The sequence below is a fragment of the Eutrigla gurnardus genome (assembly GCF_963514095.1).
Source record: "Eutrigla gurnardus genome assembly, chromosome: 9".
Lineage (NCBI taxonomy): Eukaryota > Metazoa > Chordata > Actinopteri > Perciformes > Triglidae > Eutrigla > Eutrigla gurnardus.
Genome location: NC_139923.1, coordinates 10,226,288 through 10,249,218, shown reverse-complemented (window position 1 = coordinate 10,249,218; position 22,931 = coordinate 10,226,288). Strand labels below are relative to the sequence as shown.

At 45.0% G+C, this 22,931-nt stretch overlaps 1 protein-coding gene across 1 annotated transcript; it reads right to left on the bottom strand.

Moving 5' to 3' along the window:
• Window positions 1-953: 953 nt before the first annotated feature.
• smad6b (SMAD family member 6b) lies at window positions 954-20,165 on the bottom strand. Its single transcript, XM_084017441.1, has 4 exons — window positions 18,561-20,165; window positions 15,840-15,896; window positions 15,066-15,143; window positions 954-1,870 (listed from the first exon to the last, which is right to left on the bottom strand). The coding sequence occupies exons 1-4, from the start codon at window positions 19,357-19,359 to the stop codon at window positions 1,329-1,331; spliced, it is 1,476 nt and encodes a 491-aa protein (XP_083873567.1). The 5' UTR covers window positions 19,360-20,165; the 3' UTR covers window positions 954-1,328.
• Window positions 20,166-22,931: the final 2,766 nt, after the last annotated feature.

Sequence of the window (22,931 nt, the reverse complement as noted above, 5' to 3'; positions counted from 1 at the left end):
CACAGTTCAGCACTCATTAAATCAGAGTGTTACTGAATGCTTCTATTGCTGAATGTTGGCAGAGACCACTGCCCCCCCCCCCCCCCCCCCCCCCACTACCACCACCGCCAATCTGACAACCCAACACCAGCAATTACGAAGGAAGCCAGCTAAACCACATCCACCTTGGCTGTAGTTTTTAAGATTCCAGTAGGCTTGTAAAACTTCTTGGTTTCGCTGCATACATTCCAGTATCACTGTGGCGGTTTCAGGGTGCTGCATCCCCGGTCACTGAGAACAACGTCCATTGTGAGACGCGCTGGCTGCGGGGACCTGAGACCACGGGCCCACGGTGGCGTCGTCACCTTCGGAAGGATCGCCTCAACGCTCAGCCTGAGTGGTTTCATTTCCTCCTCCACTGTCCTCCACTACACCATCTCCCCTCGGCCCGCATCACCGGGGCTCCTTAGGACCTCAAGGACGTGTGGATCAGTTGAGCTAGCTCGTCCTAAAATCTAGCTGTGAACACGATGCTGTAGATGGTGCTGGAATATAAATATAATCAGTTATTTGCTTTGGTCTAACCAAACACAAGTGCAGACGTCACGCTACTCTTCACAAAGACCACTCTGAATGAACTGCCATGACCGCTCTGATCATTTTCCGTTTGGCAAAGTTGAGTACAAGTTCACCTCTGACCTTTAGATCATCAGCTCCAGAGCGAATTGGCAAAAGGGGATCCCGCCCCCTGGCCTTAACGTCAAATGCCACACAAGTACACCTTATTTCAGTGTGTATCATACATGGTGGTCGGCCAAGATGTGTGATGGTTGGTGTTTTAGACAGATCACAACAGGTAGGGTTAACTCTACTACGGATATCAACACACTTGCTAAGATATCATGAAAATAAATCAGAGAGAAATATTGAAAGCGTCGTCGACAAAGAACTAATGATGCAGACCAAACAAAGAATTATTATGCGAATACTTTATTATCAATGTGTGAATGGTGTTAGCTTTTTGTCTGGATATTAATAGTATATAAAAACTATACACCAAATCCAGGCTCATCCTAATTTTGCTGTATAATTTCTCAAGTTGGTATTGAAAGATTCTTTATCTTTATATATATTCATATATATATATTTATATATATAATATATATAAGCCAAAGTGCATTTTCCGTTTTTTTCCTCTTGTCCATATACACATTGCACCATACATAAATAATTACATTGTAAAAATGACTCCGTATTTACAAGTATAATATATATTTCATATAATATATAAAACTTTATATTAAATCTAGGTAGATGATATTTGGGATAGTTTGTGGGGTCCGTCTGTGTTATCTATGGTTGTTGAGGAGGATCTCCAGCCAGCAGGGGCAGGAGGTGATGAACTGTCTCGAGTAGCAGGGGCCCCAGCCCTTAGCAAAGCTGATGCGCACACTGTTGGGGTCATAGGGTCCGTCCAAGAGGTCGGCCTCTGTGGTGTGCCTCAGGAGGCTCGAACGCTCATAGTCAAACAACTTGATGGAGTAGCCTGGCATCACCTTTCGCACCACCAGAGTTCTGCTGTTCGGCACGTCCAGGGTCGGGGAGTTGACAAATATGGGGTGCTCGCTGCGATTATACGCCCAAACGCCGTCCGGCTCTTTGCTGAGGAGGATGCCGTAGCCGATTTTTCCTCGCGTGCGCTGAACTGTGCTGCTGCGGTGCTCCAGGTTGAGCTGGCCCAGGCAGAAGCCCGTGCCCTGAGGTAGATCATAGAAGATGCTGACTGAGTGCTCGTACACTGTGTAGAGGCGACCCACGCGTGTGCGGTGCTCCCAGTACGCCACGTTACACCAGTGGCTCTGCTTGGGGGCATCAGGCGACATACTGGCATCTAGAAGAGACACACAGGGACAGTCATTAAACAAAACATAAACAAAAGCAAGCAAACAGGCCTAGTAAAAAGGAAGGCTGAAGTTTTAGGGGATTAACTATCTCTTTTTATTGTTCGGAGCAGATGGCCACACTATAAATACTGAAGGAGGCACTGTATTGAAATCTAAGCCTTGTATAAATACCACTGCATTCACATCCGTCCAACACACACACACACACACACACACACACGCTACTATACATATCCTGGGGGTGGAGAGTGTAGTGAGGTCAGTCCAACTGAAGACCTGCAGTTTCCTCCTCTGCCTCAAGAGGGCACTGTCATGTTTAAACACTGACCACCCAGCAGTCAGCGCTCCTCACATGCTCTTTCAAAACAGATTGTGTTTATGAAAAGTAATTTAGGATTACGCTCAATGTTTCGACTAGAAATTGACAAATAAGTTCCTCCTTCAGCGCCGGGTCTGGATAAAAAGTCAACTTTTGAAGTCACTGTTTTGCTTGCGCACATTTTAATAAACAAGACACTTTCTTCTTCTTCTTCTTTTTTTTTTTTACAGCGAAGCAAAGTTGGCACGTCATTCCCAAACATCTCTGTCCAGTAAATCAGCTTGTTAATTCAGTTTTCATGGCTGCAGTCTGTGAACTCCTTCCAGTGACAGCCCTCAGCACTCCACAGTGAGTTACGGCTCCCTAGGTGGACTTCTATCTTCACCATAGTGAACAGACACACGGCACTGTCAACTACTTTCAGAGGCTGCTTCGGGCCACGCTGCTCATAGCTGTCATACAGTTATATTGCTCATAAAAAGCCACGGTACGGGGAGAAAGGGGCTGGTGGAAGAGGAAGAAAAAACACAGAAAAGCCCCATGAGCTCACATCCGTCTCTTTCCGTCTCACCCTTTACTTCTCGGGAATGAGGATGCCTGTTTCTCCTCATCCCTCGTCTTCCTCACATTCCACAAGAGTGGGGGTGACGGGAGAGGGCCAGGCAGGGGGTCCCCCTCCCCCTCCACCCAGCTCTTCCCCCTGCTGTGGGCCCAGGGACGGCATTCAGCTCCCTGACAACTTAGCACAAGCCCGTGACCCGCTGACCCCCCAGCCTTCATGCTATCAGCTCCCATTAACTCACACACAGAGTGATGCCATTATTTTGCTTCAGAGAGTCTATTGGCACAGAGGATTTAAAGCCTGGGCCTGTGGCCTCATTCCTTTCAGCCTCTCTGCTCTCAGGGCTTAATGACCGCCCGCCCCATTAACAAACGCCTTTAAGGTGGAGCATCGCAGACCCGCACAGCAACAAAATGCCTCGCTCACCTCCCACCCAACCAACCCTTTTTGGTGAGTGACCCACACTAGTAAAGTTAATACAAAGAATAGCAAAAACGTTGACCAGACTTGCACAGACAAAACGCCTGCTGGTTTAAGGCTCTCCGGGTTGCGGAGGAGGGGAGGAGTGAGTGAGCGGGGATGTGTGGGGGAGCTGCAGACAGGCTCTCTGTGTGTTTGCGCACACACTGATGGCTGAAATGACCCCCTCTCTTCAGGGGCCCCAACATGCATGTGCCATTAGTGAATTCCACACTCCAGCTCCTCCACTCTGAGCTCAGCTTTTTACTTCAGCGCGGCTCGGGCCACACAAAGAACTCAGCCCCAACTTGTTTATGGCCCTCTATTGTCTCAAATCAAATGGAGCCCACACATCAAGGTAAACTCACTTTGAAACCGTGCACACAAGCACACAAAAGACCAAATGGCTACCGTCTCCTTCCTTTAAGAGGTGCAAAAGGCAAAAGCAATTTGGTCAACAGTGTCTAGTTTTTCTTTTTACACGTAGCCTGGAACGAAGGTAGCCAGTAAAACTGTGAGGACCAGGAAGAGGAGCGAGCAGGACAAAGGTTAGAAATGTATCAAATGTGAAGCCTGAGGGAAGACAATGAGCACACAGCGAGCCAGGCCTTTTCCTGTCGCTCTGTTGTGTTAAGCGTCTACGTGTGCCTGTGCGCACATGTATCTGCTTGGATGGGAAGAAAGTCAGCCAGTGTGTTTTTGTCCTGGCGGGGGGTGCAGAGGTGAAGGCTCTGAGAGAAGAACAGAGCAATGCTATCACCAATCAGCAGGCTGTTTGGACAATACCGCCACCGCCAACTAGGGCCTCCACTCCAGAGCTGACCTTCCTTCTGCCTGCCCTTCTTCAAATGCTCATTTTTAAGGAAGCCTCGTTGCTTCAGCCATGTTTGCATGAGTCTGTAAATGTTTATGTACCTTTTTCCAAATTGATACAAGAGAGCATGAAGCGAGCTTTAATTATTATTATTATATGACCAAACCTAAAAGTCAGATATAAGGCAGTAAACGGAGGGCGTGTGTCTTCCCTGCTTCCGACCACAGCAAAGACACCCAACTCCCTGTGACTCCATGTTCAGAGGGCCTGCTGGCGGGGGGGCGGAGCCATGACGGGCTGGGAGCAATTACTGGTGCTCTGCATCCATTTAACCCTGCCACCTTTTAACAGCTTCGTTTACCCATTAGAATAGTAGCGTATGTTATTATTGTTATTTTATTCTCAAAAGCCTCTCCTCTTAGTGTCAGTCTCAGAGTCAATGGACGCCGCCACAGTGGCCGCTGCACTTCCTGTTCCCGCTGCAAGGGGCGAAGCTTTGAACACGCGAAGGAGTTAATCAACTGTGATGCCTTACACAACCCATCTCAGAGTGCCGGAAAAAGAAAAGTGGAGATACATGGATCGGTGGAAGCTGTTTGGTCTACTTAATGTTCCTTGGCCAACAGGAAATACATGGAATAAAGCAGCTGCCAGCGTTCTAGCAACGTGATAAGTAAGTGACGATAAGTCTCTGTGTGGCTTTCCCTTAAGCATCAAGAAATAAGTAAACAGATTACGACACTCAAAATGCAACAAGCCCGCTCGCACTTTTAGAAAATCAAAAAGTAACCTTGGATGCCTGTATCTGCACGTACTGCATGTCTTGGGTATAGTCACACAGCAAACAGATTGGAGATATTTCACCAACACTTCCACAGCTACAGAAAGCATTTGTGTGATTTCCATAACAAGGCATGAGCTCCATGGAAACCATGTGAAAACATTGATTTGTCTGTTTCCCTGTGGTCTGCCTGATTGGAGGAATTCAGACTATCAAACACAGGACATCAGGTCTGATAACAAACACACATATCAGTTTGCTGGAACTTAGAAAGGAAACAGTGACACATGCTCATGTGTCTGCAAAAATGAATGAAACATCGGCTGCAGGTATCGATTTATAGATTATTATTTGGCTTGAAAATGAGAGCGCATGATGATCATCGAAGAATTCAGATCCTTCACTTCAGTGAAAAATCATGCGATGAAAACGTGACTCAAGTATAGGTATGCAAGTAGTATTGGCAAATGTATTTTAACGATAAAAGGAAAGGTATTATTCATAATTCAGAAAGATTTTATTCACCAAGTGTGTTACTATGTGTACTATGATGTTATTTGGATCAATATTATTGATGCATTCATGTTTAATTACTTTTTCAGCTTTTTAATGATTTAGTTTGTGGAGGTGGCGATAATTTGAACTTTTTTTTGCATTGTTGAGGTTTAATCTATAACGGTGCATTGTGTATTATTGGATCTTCATATATTTTGCATGTAAAATCTTAATCTGAAAAGGAACTAGTGACTAAAACTGTCTATACCACAGATGGCACGCGAGCTACAAGCACATGCAAAGGCATTTCCATCTTTACTCACCACAGATATAAACAAACAGCAAATACTGAGCATGATTGTCGCTATTAAATCATCCATCATGCCTATGATAAACTCAACTCACCTAAGCCTTTTCCACAGGTTCACATATGGGGAAAAAAAGCACATTGCTTTCCTAAGAATTCCTTGCACTCAGATGCGAGTCAGGATACTTACAACTAAGTACACAAAAATGGGGGCTTGAAAGTTTCAATGGCAATCCTTGATGATCATCCAGTAATGCTTTTAAAGGCAGCATGAAAAGAAGGGGGGGGCGGGGGGGCAGAGGGAAGAGCAGAAAAGAGCTGCCCCGGGGTAAACACAGCTCCGCAGCCTTGGAGTGAGATGAATGGGAGGCCGAGTGTCAGGGACAGGCAGACAAACAACAGCTTCCCCTCCGTGCTAACATCTCCCCACGAAGCTCCGGGGCCACCTCCATTATACTTCATCTCTCCTGATCCAGAGCAGGGTGCACAGGCGAACGCATTGCTGCAACTAACTTTGCCGTGCAGGAAGAAAAAAGAAAAACACTGTTGCGAGTCCCTTTAAGCAGTGCAGTAGAGGGGAGGAGAGGAGGGGGGGGCAGTCTCTCATCCTGTGCCAAGGATTAGATTCCCCATCCAGCTATTAGACTCTACCAATGAACTGATAGGCCGGGGGCTTGGTGGTGGTGTGGGGGGCATGAGGACTGTGTGTGTGTGTGTGTGTGTGTGTGTGTGTGTGTGTACACTGTGGTTGTGTGTGTGAAAATTTAGGACAAATTATTTTCTTTGTGCATTCCTGTGCACCCCCCCCCCCTAATTAGTCTGATTTAACTTTATTTTACAACTAAAACACCAAAGTAAAGCTAAAGCTAAAGCCTCCTCCTGTTCAGAGTATGGTATGGATTTAATTCTATAGACAATGGTTCCTACAGGCCGAGCAGCCCTTGAGCAGGCCACATTTAGGCTGGCGTCTGGGCTATCGCTACCATCAAAGTCGGCTTTATCAGACAGACACGCTAACTGGAGCTGCTCTTATATGTCTATGGATTTTTCTCCCCGAGGTCTGGCCTTTCTCTGCCGAGAGAGAGAGAGGGAGAGAGAGAGAGATAGAAAGATAGAGAGAGAGGGAGAGAGATACGTGCTGGGAGAATACACTGTGGGGGCTGGAGAAACTGAATCCAGTCACCAAGCCTGGCTGGTCACAATGGGAATGCTTTACATTGTCATCTACTTCCTCTCAACTTTCCCTCCGTTTCGGGATGACCCCATGAGGAAGGAAAAGTGCTGTACCCTTGATAGCAGATAACTAACAGAATCCATAAATTAAATCAATAAACAACAGAGGGTGTAAAAAGCACAGGAAGCTAAGGAGGCTAATATGGAGGAGCCGTCTGGGCGCGTGAGTAAGAGACCACTATTTTCCTTTTTTTTTTCCTTGTTTAGGGGAAGAGAATGTGCTGCTCATTTCCTCAGAGTTTCCTCCAAAAGCTCTGCAATGTGTCAGAGACACAGAGCACAAGTGATGGCGGTGATGCAAGCGAGGCCGATGGAGAGTCCTTCAGGGCATGTAAAAGCTCTGTGAAAACTGTGGGGAATGTTTGTAAAATGTCATATCTGCAGACGGCGTTAAAGGCGAGCGAAGTCTGAGAGCACTGAGAGAGAGAGAGCGCGCTGAAAGCAAAACACTCAGTGAGCATCCTGCTGGGTGGCGGTGCCCTTTCACCTCCTCGTACAACCTATCTGTTTGTGTGTGCGTGAGTGTATGTGTCGGTGTGTTTGTTTGTGAGCGTGTGTGAGGGAGGTTTGAGCCAAGAGGGCTGGAGTTTGAGTAGAGGAGACCCTGCACATTCCTGAACTCCCCCCCCCCCCCCTCCCCTCACTGTACCTCCTAACTTCCTACTCTGGTTAGGACTGTGGGGGGTGGGGGTGCAGCAAGAAGGTAGCTTTCTTTCTACTTTTAAGAGTCTTCTTCGGTGAAATATTCTCACCACAGCACACGTGACACGAGGGAGGGAGTGTTGCCTGTGTGTTCTGACACTTCTATTTGATTAATGCTTTTCTTCAGTCGAAAATCAAGACCCTATACTGAAGGAGGAAACTGACTCGGCCTATAAACTAAACTAAGCTATGTTGAACACTTTGTTTCAAATGAACAATAACAAGGAACTCTATTATTACGAGTTATATTAGTGGGACTAATTTAAGGCGAAAGGTAGGTATTGGGTTTCCACCGGGCTTGGAGGTGAACCAGCTATAATGCCGTTCAAACAATGGTTTCCTATTGATCGGCCCAGTGCATCAGAGTCTGTGAGGAGAATGTGTTCTGTCAGAATAATGTGGCACCAGAGTTTCTGTTTCAATCACAACACTTGCTGGGCTGTAACTCATACTGCTCCAGCACGGGCATCCAGACACCAGCTCCCCAAACAAAGACAAACCGTCCCCCCCCCCCATCCCCGACAAGTCAGCCCGTTCACAACAAGCAAGACATTCATTAAAAATGCAGGAGTGAACATTTCCAATAATTCACAAAGTCCTTCCCTGTCAACATCTGCAAAAAATCTTGAAGCTAAAGGGAATGGCAGGATTTCATTAAGTAAATTATGTGCTGGCAGTCAGAGAGAGGGGAAGAGGGGGAAGCTACAGCCAGACCTCTAATCTAAACCGTACCCTGAAATGCGACAGCCTGACTGCACGTACGGAGCCACACGGCCAAGACTTCACAAACGGACACAAATAAAAGATAAGAAAAACAAAAGGAAGTACAATCTTCCCCAGGGAAGATATTTAATAAGTATTTTCAAATAAGCATGTTTGTGACTTGTAATAACTACTACTTGCAAAAACTTTTTTTTTGCCTCGTCAAGTTGTGCTTTGGTTAAAGCATGAAGAGGTACATAGTTGCTCATGAAACCATACATTGGTCATAACAGGGCACTAAGCCACTGTACACATTATATTATCAGGGGGGTTTTGCTAGACCATCATTCAAAATAAAGGTTTTCTGCTCAGATTTAAAGACATCATCTTTCGGGAACGAGATCAAAGCCTCTGAATGATGTCTATCGTTCTTGGCCCCATGTTAGGACAAGGGAGTGGAATGAAGACGTAGCTCCAGGAGATCAGGTTCACGATAAGGGAAGAGAAAAAAATGTGAAGACTCTGTCTCGTCCGTTTATATATGTGCAGCAGAGAGAAAATGACCCGGGCCCTGCAACGCATCAACAATGAGCTCCTATCCTCTCCCTTCAGCTGTAAAAGGTTTGTGTAGAGATGTCGAATGACATGGGCCCCTACAGTTAATCCACACACAGCATTCTGGAGGCTCAAAGAATGCGCTGGCTATTCTGAGTTTTAAAAATACTGACAGCCATAGGTTCAGGCACAACTGTCAATGCTCCTCTGGGGAGGAAGGGAAAAAAAAAATCTTAAATCTATTTTCGCCAGCAATCAGACCACAGGCCTAAATCATAGCCGGCCAAGGCCAGTGTCTGGATTTATAATTGTGGGTAAAATGGTCAGAAAATAAAAACAGCATCTACAACTGGCACCTCCTTCACTACTGCTTGCCAGGCGTTGCAAGGCTAGCACATTTACAGTGGCCAACTCAAATGGAGTATTGTTCCCCCTCTCAGCCTTGAAAGGAGGCACACTAAAACAGTAAACTAACAGTTGGACATTCCATGCATTTTTAATGGCATTGCACGCTCTTTATTTGTTGCTGTAACCCTTTGCCCTGAGCTGAATGAATGGAGCTATTGGTGGAGGCTGGTGCTGCGCTGTGGCGTGAAGGAAGATGGTAACAGCAGCCCTCCCTGAACACACGACAAGATTAGCTCACTCACTTTGTTTGCTAAGGTAGAATATGGGGCACAAATTATAGCCTGAGCACACCTTCTGTTATTTCTACAGACTGTACTTTCTATCTGTGTGGTAAGGCCTTAAATGGAACACGGTCCACCTTGTCCTGACCAGAATTCACCGTAAATTCAGATGACAAACACGGCACTGTGGGCCGAGACTCATAGGCAGGTATGAGGCCATAGATGTATCTTAATCTGTGAGCCCTTCAGAAGTTAGTCAAACACCCAGCAGCACTGGCACCACTCTGGCTTGCCAAGCAGAGACAGATAAATACTAAGCCCAGCAGGCTAGTTTCTGTTGACATGTGAGGGGTTTCAGGCTTCTTCAAGGACTGCTTTAGATTAGCATGGCTTTCACTCTGCACGTAGAGGTCACATTACCTCACCACGTCTACGACCCGCGTTTCAAGTTCACGCTGAGAATCAACTCTTGGAGCAAAGTTTGTGTTAAGAAATCTCAAACCAATGTGGCAATTTATGATGGTAAAAAGTAGCTCAATGTGAACCAACAGAAAGGCTATTTTTAAAAGCTGGAAAAAACAAAAAGTAAAAGATCCTAATCTACTGGCAAGAAGATCTTGTAGCAATCTGACAGATGGGAAACAAACTACAGTGCAATCAAACAAATGCAAACATGCAACACCCTTCCATACACAACAACAAGCATGCATATCGTCGTTAGGTCACAGAGGAATCTGCCGATCCTCAATGTCATAACCCCTGAGAGAACAAGTTGAAAGTGGACTTCTGACACAACACAGTCTAACAATGCTGAGAAAGGGAAAATGAAAAATGGCCTTATCGCTCTTATCAATGGCTCCTTTTCTATGTGACTGCGTGTTACGTAAGGGGAAACGGAAGCCAGCCTCCCAGGACAGGAACGGATACTTGAGACGAGGACTGTGGGTACAGGCTCTACACCACTACACAGAGAATAGAGCACAAGACCCTTCAGGATGTATAGCTACAACCCTCCGCCCCCACCTTAAAAATGGACTCTGCAAACTGGACATAACGAATGGGTGAGGAGAGCCCCCTCACGTCCCCCGAGATGCTGGCCTTCTCTTCAACATTCCTCAGTCTCCCCCCGCTGTCAAAGGGGCAATTCACCGCCCCGCACTGCTACAAAACCCAGGCAGCTTTTTAAAACAGGATGTTTGTCTGAGGCCTCCTTCCCCTCAAATAAACAATCCGCAAAACCTGATTTCGGGAGGCAGGGTGGAAGCACTCGAGTCACATTATTTCCACATCCCGTATCCTGGAGCATTGGGGCTCCTGAGGGAGTGTGGGCGGCCAGGCGCTGGGAAGGCTCAGGGCTGCGGTGGAAACCTGAGGCCATGTGCCAGGCTGCAGGGGGAGACGAGCCCGAGCTGCATCACTCTGGGGTCTGTGGGATGGAGCGGGGGGATCATACCTCGAGGTGGAGAGGGGAACATCGCTAACATGTTGATACAGTTGTCACTCCTCAGACCATGCCTCTGTGTCAGCTGGACAGCTAGACGTCTGCACAGCAGAGAAGGAATACTGTACGTACCCAACTCACTACATTTTAAAGTACCAACACCACTGCAATGATCCGAATAGATGATCTAATGAAGAAAAACCCATACAGGTCAGGTGCAATCGATCCTATACCTTTTCAGATGCATAGAGTAATCAGACACCTTCAAGTCATCAACAAGTGCAGGTCAAGTCTGATCTACTTTGAATAAAAGAACCATCTCAGCCCTGTCTAATTACTCCATGCACTTTCACTGTCAGACAGACAGAGTTTGATGCTTGGTGCTGGCCTCTCCCTGACACAGACAGGCAGGCTGTTAATATTGTCTGCACAGTTTAATTAGCTCATTCCAGTGTGTGAGTGTATGTCAGTATGTATCTGCACTTGTATGAGGAATTAGAAATTATATAAACAAAAGCTATACAGATGCCTTTTCCTGGTCCAAGCACCTACACATTGTACACTATAATTTCCTTGAGCAATCTGTTGCATGACTCACACGAGGCCCATCCCATCTATCTACGAACTGCCTCGTTCTGCCTGGAGGAATCATTCAATACCAGAGTGTACCTGACACAGTGCTTGCCTGCAGATGAGACATGCAGAGAGGCTGGCCTGTCCTCCAGAGACAGGCATGCAGATGGAGGAAAGCACTGTATGATTACTGTGTGGGAACCATGGCTACCTGCTGATGCCCTCTTCCCTCCACTAAGCACAACAGCAGCCCGCATAATCCGTGTCTAACAACTTTCAATCTTTCCACTCCTCCCGGTCCAACTTTCCTACACTCTCAGGAAGGGAAAGAAAAAGAGGGGGGAACTAAAACAAAAGGACAATGACTTAGGTCGCTCCGCATGTCTTTTAGTCACCTGACCCAGGAAATCTGAGGGAGCCCCTTCCATTCACATCTGTGAGCTCAACTCACACCCACAGAAGTCTGCACATGCAGCGTTATGCTGACAAATGCCACCGGGTTGACTGAGGACACATTCTCTGATGACTTGACCATGATCTTACAATGGTCTAAACTGGGCACAGAGGGAAGGCCTGCATCATGAAATTGTACATAAACAGTATTAATATGGCAATCATGACACACAGTGACACATAAAAATACCAAGTATTCAATGATGGAAATTAGTAACGCAGAGAAACACCTCCTCACAGCATTATAACTAAGGAGTTACAAACATAAAGAGCCCCCAAAGTCCCAGACAATGTGATTGACATAATAAAGTTAATGTACAGGGAGAAAACGCCCCCTCGCACAGTCATACAGGAAGCAATGAGCTCTGCATCAAAGGCCTTCACTCTGAGGGCCACACGACGAGGCCCAGGCAGTGAGGAAACAGGTGTGCGGGCAGACTGGGAGGGCAGCACCAGCAAAGGCGCATTCCCTCACACACACAGCACTAAGGTATACTGTGTATGCGAGCTGGGTGCGCTCATGACGTAAACAGAGATCACAGAGTGCCTGGTGGGGCTCCGTCTCCCACACAGCTACGTTTAAATAAAACACTGCCAACGGTTCGAATGTCTGTGACCACACAGTAACTGGATGTACGACGGGTATATTGATTTAAAGAAATATTGCACAGTAACTCAATGATCGAAAGCAGACGGAGAATTACTTTCCTCCGTCTGACTCCAGTGAATATGTTCAGAATATTGCTTGATGTGGAAGAACAAGCTTATCTACCAAACCAACCAGTTCCGATCGGTTTCTCTGCGATTGTGTGATGTAGGAGACTGCTCCGTATTTCTGTAGCCCTGGGCTGCAAAGTGTGGATGATTATTTGACTACACCCTACCCGTCTACGAGTGCCCCCCCAGTCTTGCTTTTTAAGAGGTTTACTTGCTCCTGCGTGAGAGGTGGAGTCTGGATCCCATACAACTCTGGTTACAGGGGGATTCACAGAGCAAGTCATCTCCAGGTCAACGACATGTTCAACGCAGGATAACTTGACAATATGCATTACATGCCTGCGTGTTAAAGCAGAACTAAGTGGGCTTTATAAGGATGCCTTCAGGCTCTCGGTTCTATGAGGGAATATGCTCAGCAAATACTTCTGCTTCTCCAACAAGATGCTAATGATGCCAATGAATAAATACATCAAGTACACAAAGTCCTTGTTACACTCGACAAGGACACTCTTCTGTATCTAAAACCAACATGGAGTCCAAATGTAATATGATGATCAGAGACAAACTGGCTACACAGTTTAGCTCACAGCATGTAAAAAGAACCACCCTGCAGAGCACTGGTCATTCTCCTTCCCAAGTCCAAGCTGCAGAGCGTGTCAAGGCCAATGCAGCGGGATCCGGCCCGGCCTGTACACGCAGCAACACAGTTGGAAGAAACCAAAGCCTCGCGTGTCTAGATACTCCCTTCTCACCACAGTCTCTGAGGAATTGTGGTGCGCGCTCTGACAAGCCCCTCATTTGTTGACTCAGGGAGTGTCGCCGGGCCATGCTGAGGTGGTGACAGCATGTGTACCGGGGAGGAGGGGGCCCTCGCTGACTGAATACTTCACTGCCAGGTAGCCATGTCAACTGCTCAGTGTCCAGGCCTCTGAGCCATGGCAGACCTGTGAACAGGAAATGCTGTTCCCTGCGAGCCCCAAAGTGAGGGCTCTGACTCCCCCATCCACACGGGACTGTGCATGCTGGCTGTGGAGCTGGTATGGAGGGGGGAGACATGCGTACTCTATACTATGAGAAAGGAGTGTTTCATTTCAAATCAAAGGACAGGACTGTTTCTACTCGCTTCCTTTGGTGTGGGCCCATTCACAGGAGCAACTCCATTCCCCTGATCCCACCCCTCCCTGCAGCCCACTAACAGCCAGGCTTGATAGAGTTGTACGTGTGAGTGTCTGCGCACATGCATGTGCACAGCTATGTGCGCTTGTGTGTGTGTGTGCGTGTGTTTCTGAGCGAGCTTGGATCTTATTACAGTTTGATCCCACTCAAATATTTCTGAAAGAAAAACAGAGGAGGGGAGGCCAGCTCTGAGGCCAACGCACACGCCCCACTGAACCTCTGCACCACTCACAATGAAACCTTTATCTTTAAAGCTCCAACTGTTCGTAATGGTCCTTAATGAGAAGGAATAAAGTGCAACATCAAAAAGATATTACCTTCATGAGTTTGCATATTTACCCAGATACATTCAAAAGCCATACAGAGTAGAGTGCTGAGCTGTTAAAGCACACTCTGAAAGAATTATACCTCCCGTTTATTTTGGTTTTAGTTCATTTTGAACCATTTCAGGACAATGCAGCACTGAACTTGCGTGCGATTTATGATGGGTGATAACACGGCGATTCATAGATTGTATTATTCTGATTTAAAGGTATATGCACAGACAAGCAAACACAACAGCAAGGGAGTATGTATATCTCATTTACAAATGAATGTCTCATGTGCTTTATTACTCAATCTAACCACTTTAATCGTACTGCAGGGGAAAAAGCAATGCCCATAAACCATGTATTAATGATTCTTACCACGATCATCAGTTTTAATCAAAGAGAGCACTATATGTAATATTTTCACACAGCACATTAAGTGGTTGCTCTTTTCAAGTTATATTTCTATAGAAATATAGTCACTCTTTATTCAAGCTAGTTAATGTGTCACTTTACGAGCCCTACTTCTTCAAACTGCTGCTCCTCACACACACACACACACACACACACACACACGCACACACGCATATCCAGAATCAAGTTTAAAAAATTACTTTAGTATTAATATCTGATGAATGTCAATAAACGATTTGAACCATACTCACTTCCATGCACACTATATGAAACCACACTTCAGCATTTGACCACCCAAATCTATACAGTACTGTATAGTACTACTGTGCCAACCCCAAAAAGAATGACCCCCTACTCTCACAAAACGCACATCACAACAGAAAAACACATTAACTTGTTGGACAAATTACTTCAATACGTACCGAGCGGCTCCTCTGGGATGATAAACTTCTGGTAATCATTAATTTCTAAAATCACTACAAGACATTTCGGATATGAACTCCTTATTTGGAGACTGGCGACAGTTGGAGAAACACACCCACCTGAGAAATCCCCTGGTGTGATATTTGGTGAGCTGGCTGCCTCAGTTTCAGTGTAAGACAAAGCGGAGTCTGACAGATCTGTGGGGAAGGAAACGGAAATTATTCATCTGGTGCTAGTCTGATCCCTAATTAACCATCAGCACACGAGATGCAATGACTACCTCGGTTCACTTCTTTGTTTCAACGAGAACATCTTATTTCCTTTCAAATTCAATGCAATTAACACAGCATTGTGCTTCATCCCATAGTGGATAACCTGGCAACTTCACTAACAGGCTTTACCTGATGACATCCCTCCAAATGCCGCCAGAAACCTCAGCTGTACTCAGGCTTGCAGCCCCAGCTAGCTGCCAGGCTCCAAAGTCCCAACAGCCCACATAACATACTACCCACACCATACTACCCACACTGGCTCTGGCTGGCATGCTGACATCATGCCACATGCTGGCCTAGGTCTAGTCTCAAAGCTACTATGCAGTTTGCCAGTAACTGTGCCCAATTGGAGTCATTAAAATTTTCCACATTGCCTTATTCCTTTTTCTTCCTGTCAAACCAGAGCCTGAACAAAAGACTGTGCCCTTTGCAATTTGCAGGCTCTTAATATCAGTAATTATGAATGAAAAAAAGAATAAATCAAGTAATTACAGTTTTACAACTACCTGGTTGCAAGTCATAACACAGAGGATCACTGTTAACAGCAGACTTCCGGTGAAACAATAAGTCAAGATGTAATATAAAGCTTCAGGTGCCACAGGGCTCATCCGTGTCACTCACCCAGTGGCTTGTGTTCTTCATTAGGGGAAAGCCTCGAATAAGGAGGTGGGGGTGACTCTATAACACAGAAAAGTCATGTCAATAAGCAAAGAAAGGGAAGAAATGCAGTTTAAAAAGGAAGATACAATTCAATGCCTATTGTAAAATGACTTAACATAAGACAATCATATTTGGATGAATCCAAATTAAATTGTTTTGGGGTCTAAAAAGATAAATGTGACCTTTAAGCCTAGTTTGGTTACAGTGACTAATATAGTGTAGGAAAATAATTGTGTGTTATCAAGTTAAAAGCCTCTGGTATAGAGCGCCTGACAAAGCTGCTCTGTGAAATGCACCTTGTAACACGTCTACATGCTTCTTTATACATCAAGATCCCAATTAAATGTTTCCTATTCCAGTAATTCAAAGGAAACCAAACATCGTTGACAACATGGTATTTTGTGTGACGTAATAGTCTTCAGTTTTTAATAAAAGCAAAAAGAAACATGCTAACAACAATGTGCAAGCCGTCATAAAGGCTTCAACAAATAATAACTCAACTATTAAAACATTTTCAATTCCATTTAAAGTAGTCACCAGACTACATCTCAACTCTCACAGTTGTGTGTCTGCATTACAGAGTTAAATTAAGTTGTGCAAAAGCTCATAAAAAACCTCATAAATCAAACAAAAGACTATTTCTATTTTTTCCAGCATGAATTATTTAACTGAAGCAGTAGTTACAAAAAAACCCAGAGACTAACTAACGGTTACTTTGACTTAATTTAATGAATTTGAGTAAATCTGCTTTTTAACTTCAACGTATTCCTTGACTTAATCCAATGAAAGGAGGAGGAATTAAGAGAATAACTTGCACAAGAAGGAAAAGCACAAAGGAAAGAAAACTTTGTGAGCACATTGTGACCTCGCCTACAGAGAAAAAGGGGAAGGAGAAAAGCATAATAGCAGCGGGTCCTTTAAGAGTGGCGGCAGTAATTGCTGGGATCTGAACTCAGTCACTCAGATACACAGCTAGTCAGTCTGGCGCCAGTAGTATGCAAACTGTATATTATCACCACTCCTTCACCTAAATAGCAAGAGGGGACCTCCTTAGGACAAAAGGGCTTTTAAAGCGCAACTTGAAACTGATCTCATTTGAAAAGTATAATGCATGGCAAAATAAAAAGCCCCCCCCCCCCCCCCCTTCAATCAAAGCTCTCTGCCACACATTATACATGCTTTTAATCTTTAACAAATCTTACAGAAGACCTGAGAAGTCATTTACTTTCCAATAATTCTAAAATCAAATTCAAGTAGATTGAACAATAGTCGACAAATGCTTTAGCATTACTTGTTTTTAGGCATCTTTTCGTGAGTTGTGTTTTACAAGGATGAACATATGTTGTTTCAATTAAATCTATTTCATGTATTAAATCTTATTCTTGCATTATTCCATATTTCTTACGTCCCCATTTGCAAACAATGTAAAAAAACAAAACTGATTAAGGTCTTGATTCAAAGCCCCCCCCCCTCTTGAATAGCATGAAAGAAATACCAGCTCTATCGGGCCACGCATGAGCGCATGTGAGATATGTCTACTACAAGCCTTAGTCCCAATATGGGGTATGTGCCCCTCTCCCTCTCGGGAGTCAGTGGGGTCGAGTGGCCTAGCTTTTAAGGTTCGCCAAATCACAGGCTTGCCCCCTGCCAAACTCAAATCTGTTTAATATAGGTCAGGGAGGTTCTGCTGCAGATAGCTCATTGATTGTGAAGAATAACGCTCAATCCTCGACCACAACAACTAAACTGAGCTCTGGCACCAGGTCCAAACGTCTGAGTGCGTCTATACTATGTCATGCACTGTTGATGGATCGGCCTACACGGCAATAACACTGTAAGAACCGAAAACCCCCTGGCTGTATTGACAATCGCACTGACGGCGCAGACTTACTCAGACACTAAAGATGTCATGTACGTTATGTTAGTAAGGAATTAATTAAAGGCTTTAGGCTTGAAGAGTTGCAAGGACAGAAGCAGTCCAAACAAACCGTTTCCTTCACCAAAAGATCCAGATTTCGCAGGCTAGTGCGAGTGATGTTCTGGCTTTGCACCAAACTGTTCAAATGCAGCTATAATATTTAAAACATATACAAATGATTCAATATTTTGCATACTATTTTGTATTTACCTTAAAGTACTAAACTTAACCAAGATATCATCATAATAACATAAAAAAAGTAGACTGTCTCAAGTTTGTTTAGTCAAATGTGCCTCTGCTGTAAAGGATTTTATTATTATTCACCCTGCTACAAGAATGACTTGAGCAATCATTAACCATGTAATCAAATAGCTGGCCTTCCACTATCTCTCTGTATGAAAGAAAGCCAAACAATACCAAACAAATAAACATGACGGTAGGAAAAGACTTTCGGTGCATATTTCAAAGCCCTTGACACTTTTACGATCTTCAAAAGTTCATTTCTGCCACGTAACTGTCAATATGACCTTTCCAGCTCTCGTTATAATCATTTGGCAAATGGACAAAACCGTCTGGATTGGTAAGCTGTGTCTGCAGGTTCTAATTGTATGTTTATGTAACACAGTAAAGGTGGTAACCTACATGAATGTGGTTACAGACAAGCTCATTAGACCTATGCCGGACACAGTACAGAGCCAAATGCCTTAAGGGTATCTGCTCATGGAGCATCTAGCTGAGTGTGTGAGGCGCTCCAGATGCCTTACCTGGCCCACAGAGCCGGCTGTAGTGATAGGGGTTGCAGCATACTGATGGGCTGTCCGAGGCCCCAAAGCTCTTACACTCACAGAGTGGTTTGAGCTGGGCATGGTGCTGGAGGTCGGACCAGCGGTACAGTTTACACACCAGCAGCTGTGGGGATGCCACATGGCCGCCCAACCTCAGCTCAGTCCGGGAAACCATAACACAGTCGCTGGGCATCCCTCCTCTGGACTCCACCGCCTCCAGTAAGGTATCCAGCGCCCTCTCCTTTAGCCTTTTCAAAAGGGAGTATGTGGCCGATTTCAGTTCTTGCTCCAGCATCGTGCGTGGCATCGCCTCCTGCGCCTCAGGAGAGCCGCTCTCCCGTGGTCCAAGGTTCCTCAGCACGAAGTGACACGACCCCGGATCCCTGGTACCCTGAGCCGTCTCTGGACCCCTAAGCTCGGTGTGGTCCCGGTCTTTAAATAAGCAGCACGTCACAGTCCTGTATTCTCTGTCCTGCACGGAGCGAGGGCTCCCCGGCTCCTGGACGCACACTGCACCCCCATCTTGGTCCGACGTGACCCCCCAGCCGCCGCTCTCCACTGGGCTCCGGGTGCACACACCCCCTATGTCCCCTACAAGAGACCCGCTAGGGGTCATCGGTGCGAGCTCCCTTTTGGGAATTTTCTCTGGGTTGTTTCCGAACAGATCGTCCCTACAGCCCTCACTAGTTGTGCCATTTCCATCTTCCCCTTCTGTATCTGGGATTAAACGGCTTCTCCAGAGTCGCCGCACAAGACCTGAGCGTTTCGTCCTGAACATACGACAACTTGAAAATCTATATGAGGGTTTTACTCTTGCACGGCTTTCCGAATATAACAGATACTCCTATGGTCGTTGCAAAACATTAATGTCTGCGAGACGCCGTGCAACGCATGCACAGCCAACTGACGAGCCTTGGTGGCCAGCAACGCAACATTAGACTGAGGGCGATTTTGTTGCATTTACAACGACAGGATCGCGCAATAAACGCACTGCCGCATTCCGGTCAAAATGCATTAAATTTCGCCGATTATCGTGGAAACGGACGAGCGGCTCGAAGTGCGACTCTCTATCCAGGATCGCTCCGGAATTGACAGCTTACGCGTTTGTTACGAGCGGTTAAAAAAGGTAGAGTACATGATAACATAACATAATATACTTAGAAGCATAATCCAAAAGCCAGCAGCCTTACAAACCCGCGACGGAAAGTCGATGCCTGAAACTGTCTCGGACTTTTAACACGCTCGAGTCGACTTTTCTCCGCCGGCACGGAGAGCATGAGGTACTTCGAAGCGATTTAATCCCCCAGAAAATGCGCTAGAAATCAGGATCCTTGTCGTCTTCTTGAGATGTCAGTGCACTTCTTTTTTTTCTTGCCTTTTTTTTTTTTTTGTTTGTTTTACAATCCCGACAAAATATCCATGCGAGTTGAAATTACATGAAGAGGAACAATCCGGGGCTGAATCGCGCTCCTGCTTCTCTACTCAGATCTAAACCAAACTGCAGCCCGGATCCCTTTCTTTCTCCCCGTTTCTCTCTTTTTCTTTTTTTCTGCCCCCTGCTTCCTCACACACACACACACACGCACACACACACACACAGACACACACACACACAGACACACACACACACACACACACACACACACACACACACACACACACACACACACACACACACACACACACACACACACGCGGGGCCCCCGAGGAGAGCGGTGGAGCCATTGGCTGACTACCATCATGTGCTAGTCTAGACACTTTGGCGGCTGTGAGCTGCACTGATTGTTGCGCAAACAAGGTTTCAAGTTTCTTAACTCTTAAAGGCGAAACACCCACTTCTCGTTTTTAAGTTAAAGTTACTAAAACGTATTTACGTCTGCGCTCCTGGCAGGATGTGATTGTTTTGAGCGGGGGAAGAAAAAAAAAAAGAAAAAAAAACAGCAGCTGAGGTACATTCCGGCTGAGCAGGGTTGTTATCGTTTTTTATTATTGTTATTTTTAATGGAGACACTGAAACACAAGCATCAATTGGAAATTGCATTATGGCCCATCGCCAAATTAGAGATGTAGGGTTATGAATGGTCAGGATAACATGAGAACAAATCAAGATATAAAGTAGCCTATGAAGACTCCTGTATAAAAAAATTAAAAAAAAATTACAGATTCAGTGACTTCAGTGAATGACTTCCCCAGAACTAAACTCTATATTGTTACCACTACTCTCAATCCAACATATACATTTTAACTGTTCAGAAGGAATTTGCAGTGGACCCGACTGTAACTGACCCCATGATTGACGGGGGCCTCAAACCCAAAATATACATTATGTTCAAGTAGGACCAGCAGTGTAGTCATACTACCAACACAATACCAGTGCGGTAACATGTACGGTAAACGTGAGTGAGGAATCAAAGCACTAATGTGATTTTTATTTGTATGTAGCTAACATTTGAATGACTAGTCAAATATATACGTAAAACAAAACAGAATTGTTTCAACATATGTTTGTAAACGTGTTTTACAGCAGCGTTCAGCTCTCGGAGGCTAACTTCGGTTCACGTCCGTGTCACTGCACTAGCGACTCCTATTGGTGAGTTGGTTAGCGGAATTTTTAGGCCGATACTGATGAAAAATCTAATGACGATATATTGGATAAGGATCCCTTATATCACACACACACACACACACACACACACATACATATACATATACATATATATATACATATATATATATATATATATATATATATTTTTTTTTTTTTAAATAGAAATGCAACACATATATGTACAAAATTTTTACTGTTAAAAAAATAAACTTGTCTACCCTCTATATTGGATAAACTAATGGTGACACTCCCTCTGAATAATATCAAACATATTTTTGGCACTTATGGACCGCAATGTCTTGTGTCAAATGTGCCGAGACCGATATGCAATAAGTTAATATCGGCCTGATAAATGTATCTGTTCTGTGAACCTTCCAAAGCGTGGCAGCTTCCCAGTGAAGCCGATTGCAATCATGTGAATAGAAGCTACTGGCAACAAACGTATAGTATGCGCATCAAGGCGGTAGCATGAGTCTGTACATCATCTAACCAATCCCAGCTGACTGGCAAGAGGCAGGGTATACCTTGGACAGGATGCCAGTCAATCACAGGGCTGACGCGCAGAGCAAGACAACCACACTCACATTCATACCCATGGGCATGGGAAAACGTGAAAACATGTGAGAAAACGTGCAAGTCGGTTTGTCAGAACTACAAATGTGTATATGAGGAAGAGAATAACATTAAGAGGCCTTTGCTAGGTTCATGTTAATGATCTGACATGATGGGAACAGCACAGAATTAGACACTAGACTAGTTTACAAATGTATAAGACTGTCTATGCTTTTTAAATTGTTCTGAGCGATTGTAGCCGCTTTAGGTGACAAAATTGAGTTAGAATGTTGACCTTTCACACTTTCAGAGTCTTGGTGTTGGTTGGAGACACGACAGATGAATTCTTGCTCATTGACGTCTCTACATGTCTGTCTCCACCTTATCTGGCGTTTCTTGTCCTGTCAGGGTAGACGGTAAATAACAGAGAACTCCTGTTTATGTCCTGATTCTTACCAGCTACTTATTATTGTAGACACACATGCAATCAATGCTCAATATGCTTTTTTTTTTTTAAAGACAAACAGATTTCATATTAGTAACATACTGTAGTGATTATGCTCCCTGGAGGACTATTTAGGGACTAAAGTGACAGTCCAATATGATAATCCAATATGTATTAGCATGATTAAAGAAGCAAAAGCTTAAGAGTAGCCTAAGCAATGCTGATTGGCTTAACCACCTTAGAGCCTTGCCCCTGGGTGAAAGAATCCACACCCAATATTGAATATATCATGAATGAAATTTAATAATTTAATTGTTTCACCTAGACAAGACCTGTCACACCATATATTACTCATGACACATCTCATATCTCATACAGGGAACTGTCTAAATATGTTAAAACTTTAAATATCAAACTGGCACAAGCATGGTAATGTTGTTGAGTTCCCCACAGAGTTAAATCATGATCCATGGATGTATTGAAACCGTGCTGTGATATGTGAAACACACACACACACACACACACACACACACGCACACACACACACAGTCACACACTAGGACATCTCTAGCTCTCTGGGTTGCACCAGTGGACTCCGAGGGCTGCAGCAACAGAGTGTGCCAGTGTCTGAACTGGAATCAGGTTTCCCTGGCAGCCTTAAGGCTTTGGGGCAGAGGGAGGTTACTGAGGGTGGACCTGGAGGCCCTCATGCCGGCACTGTGTTAGAGGCACCTGTTGCAAATGC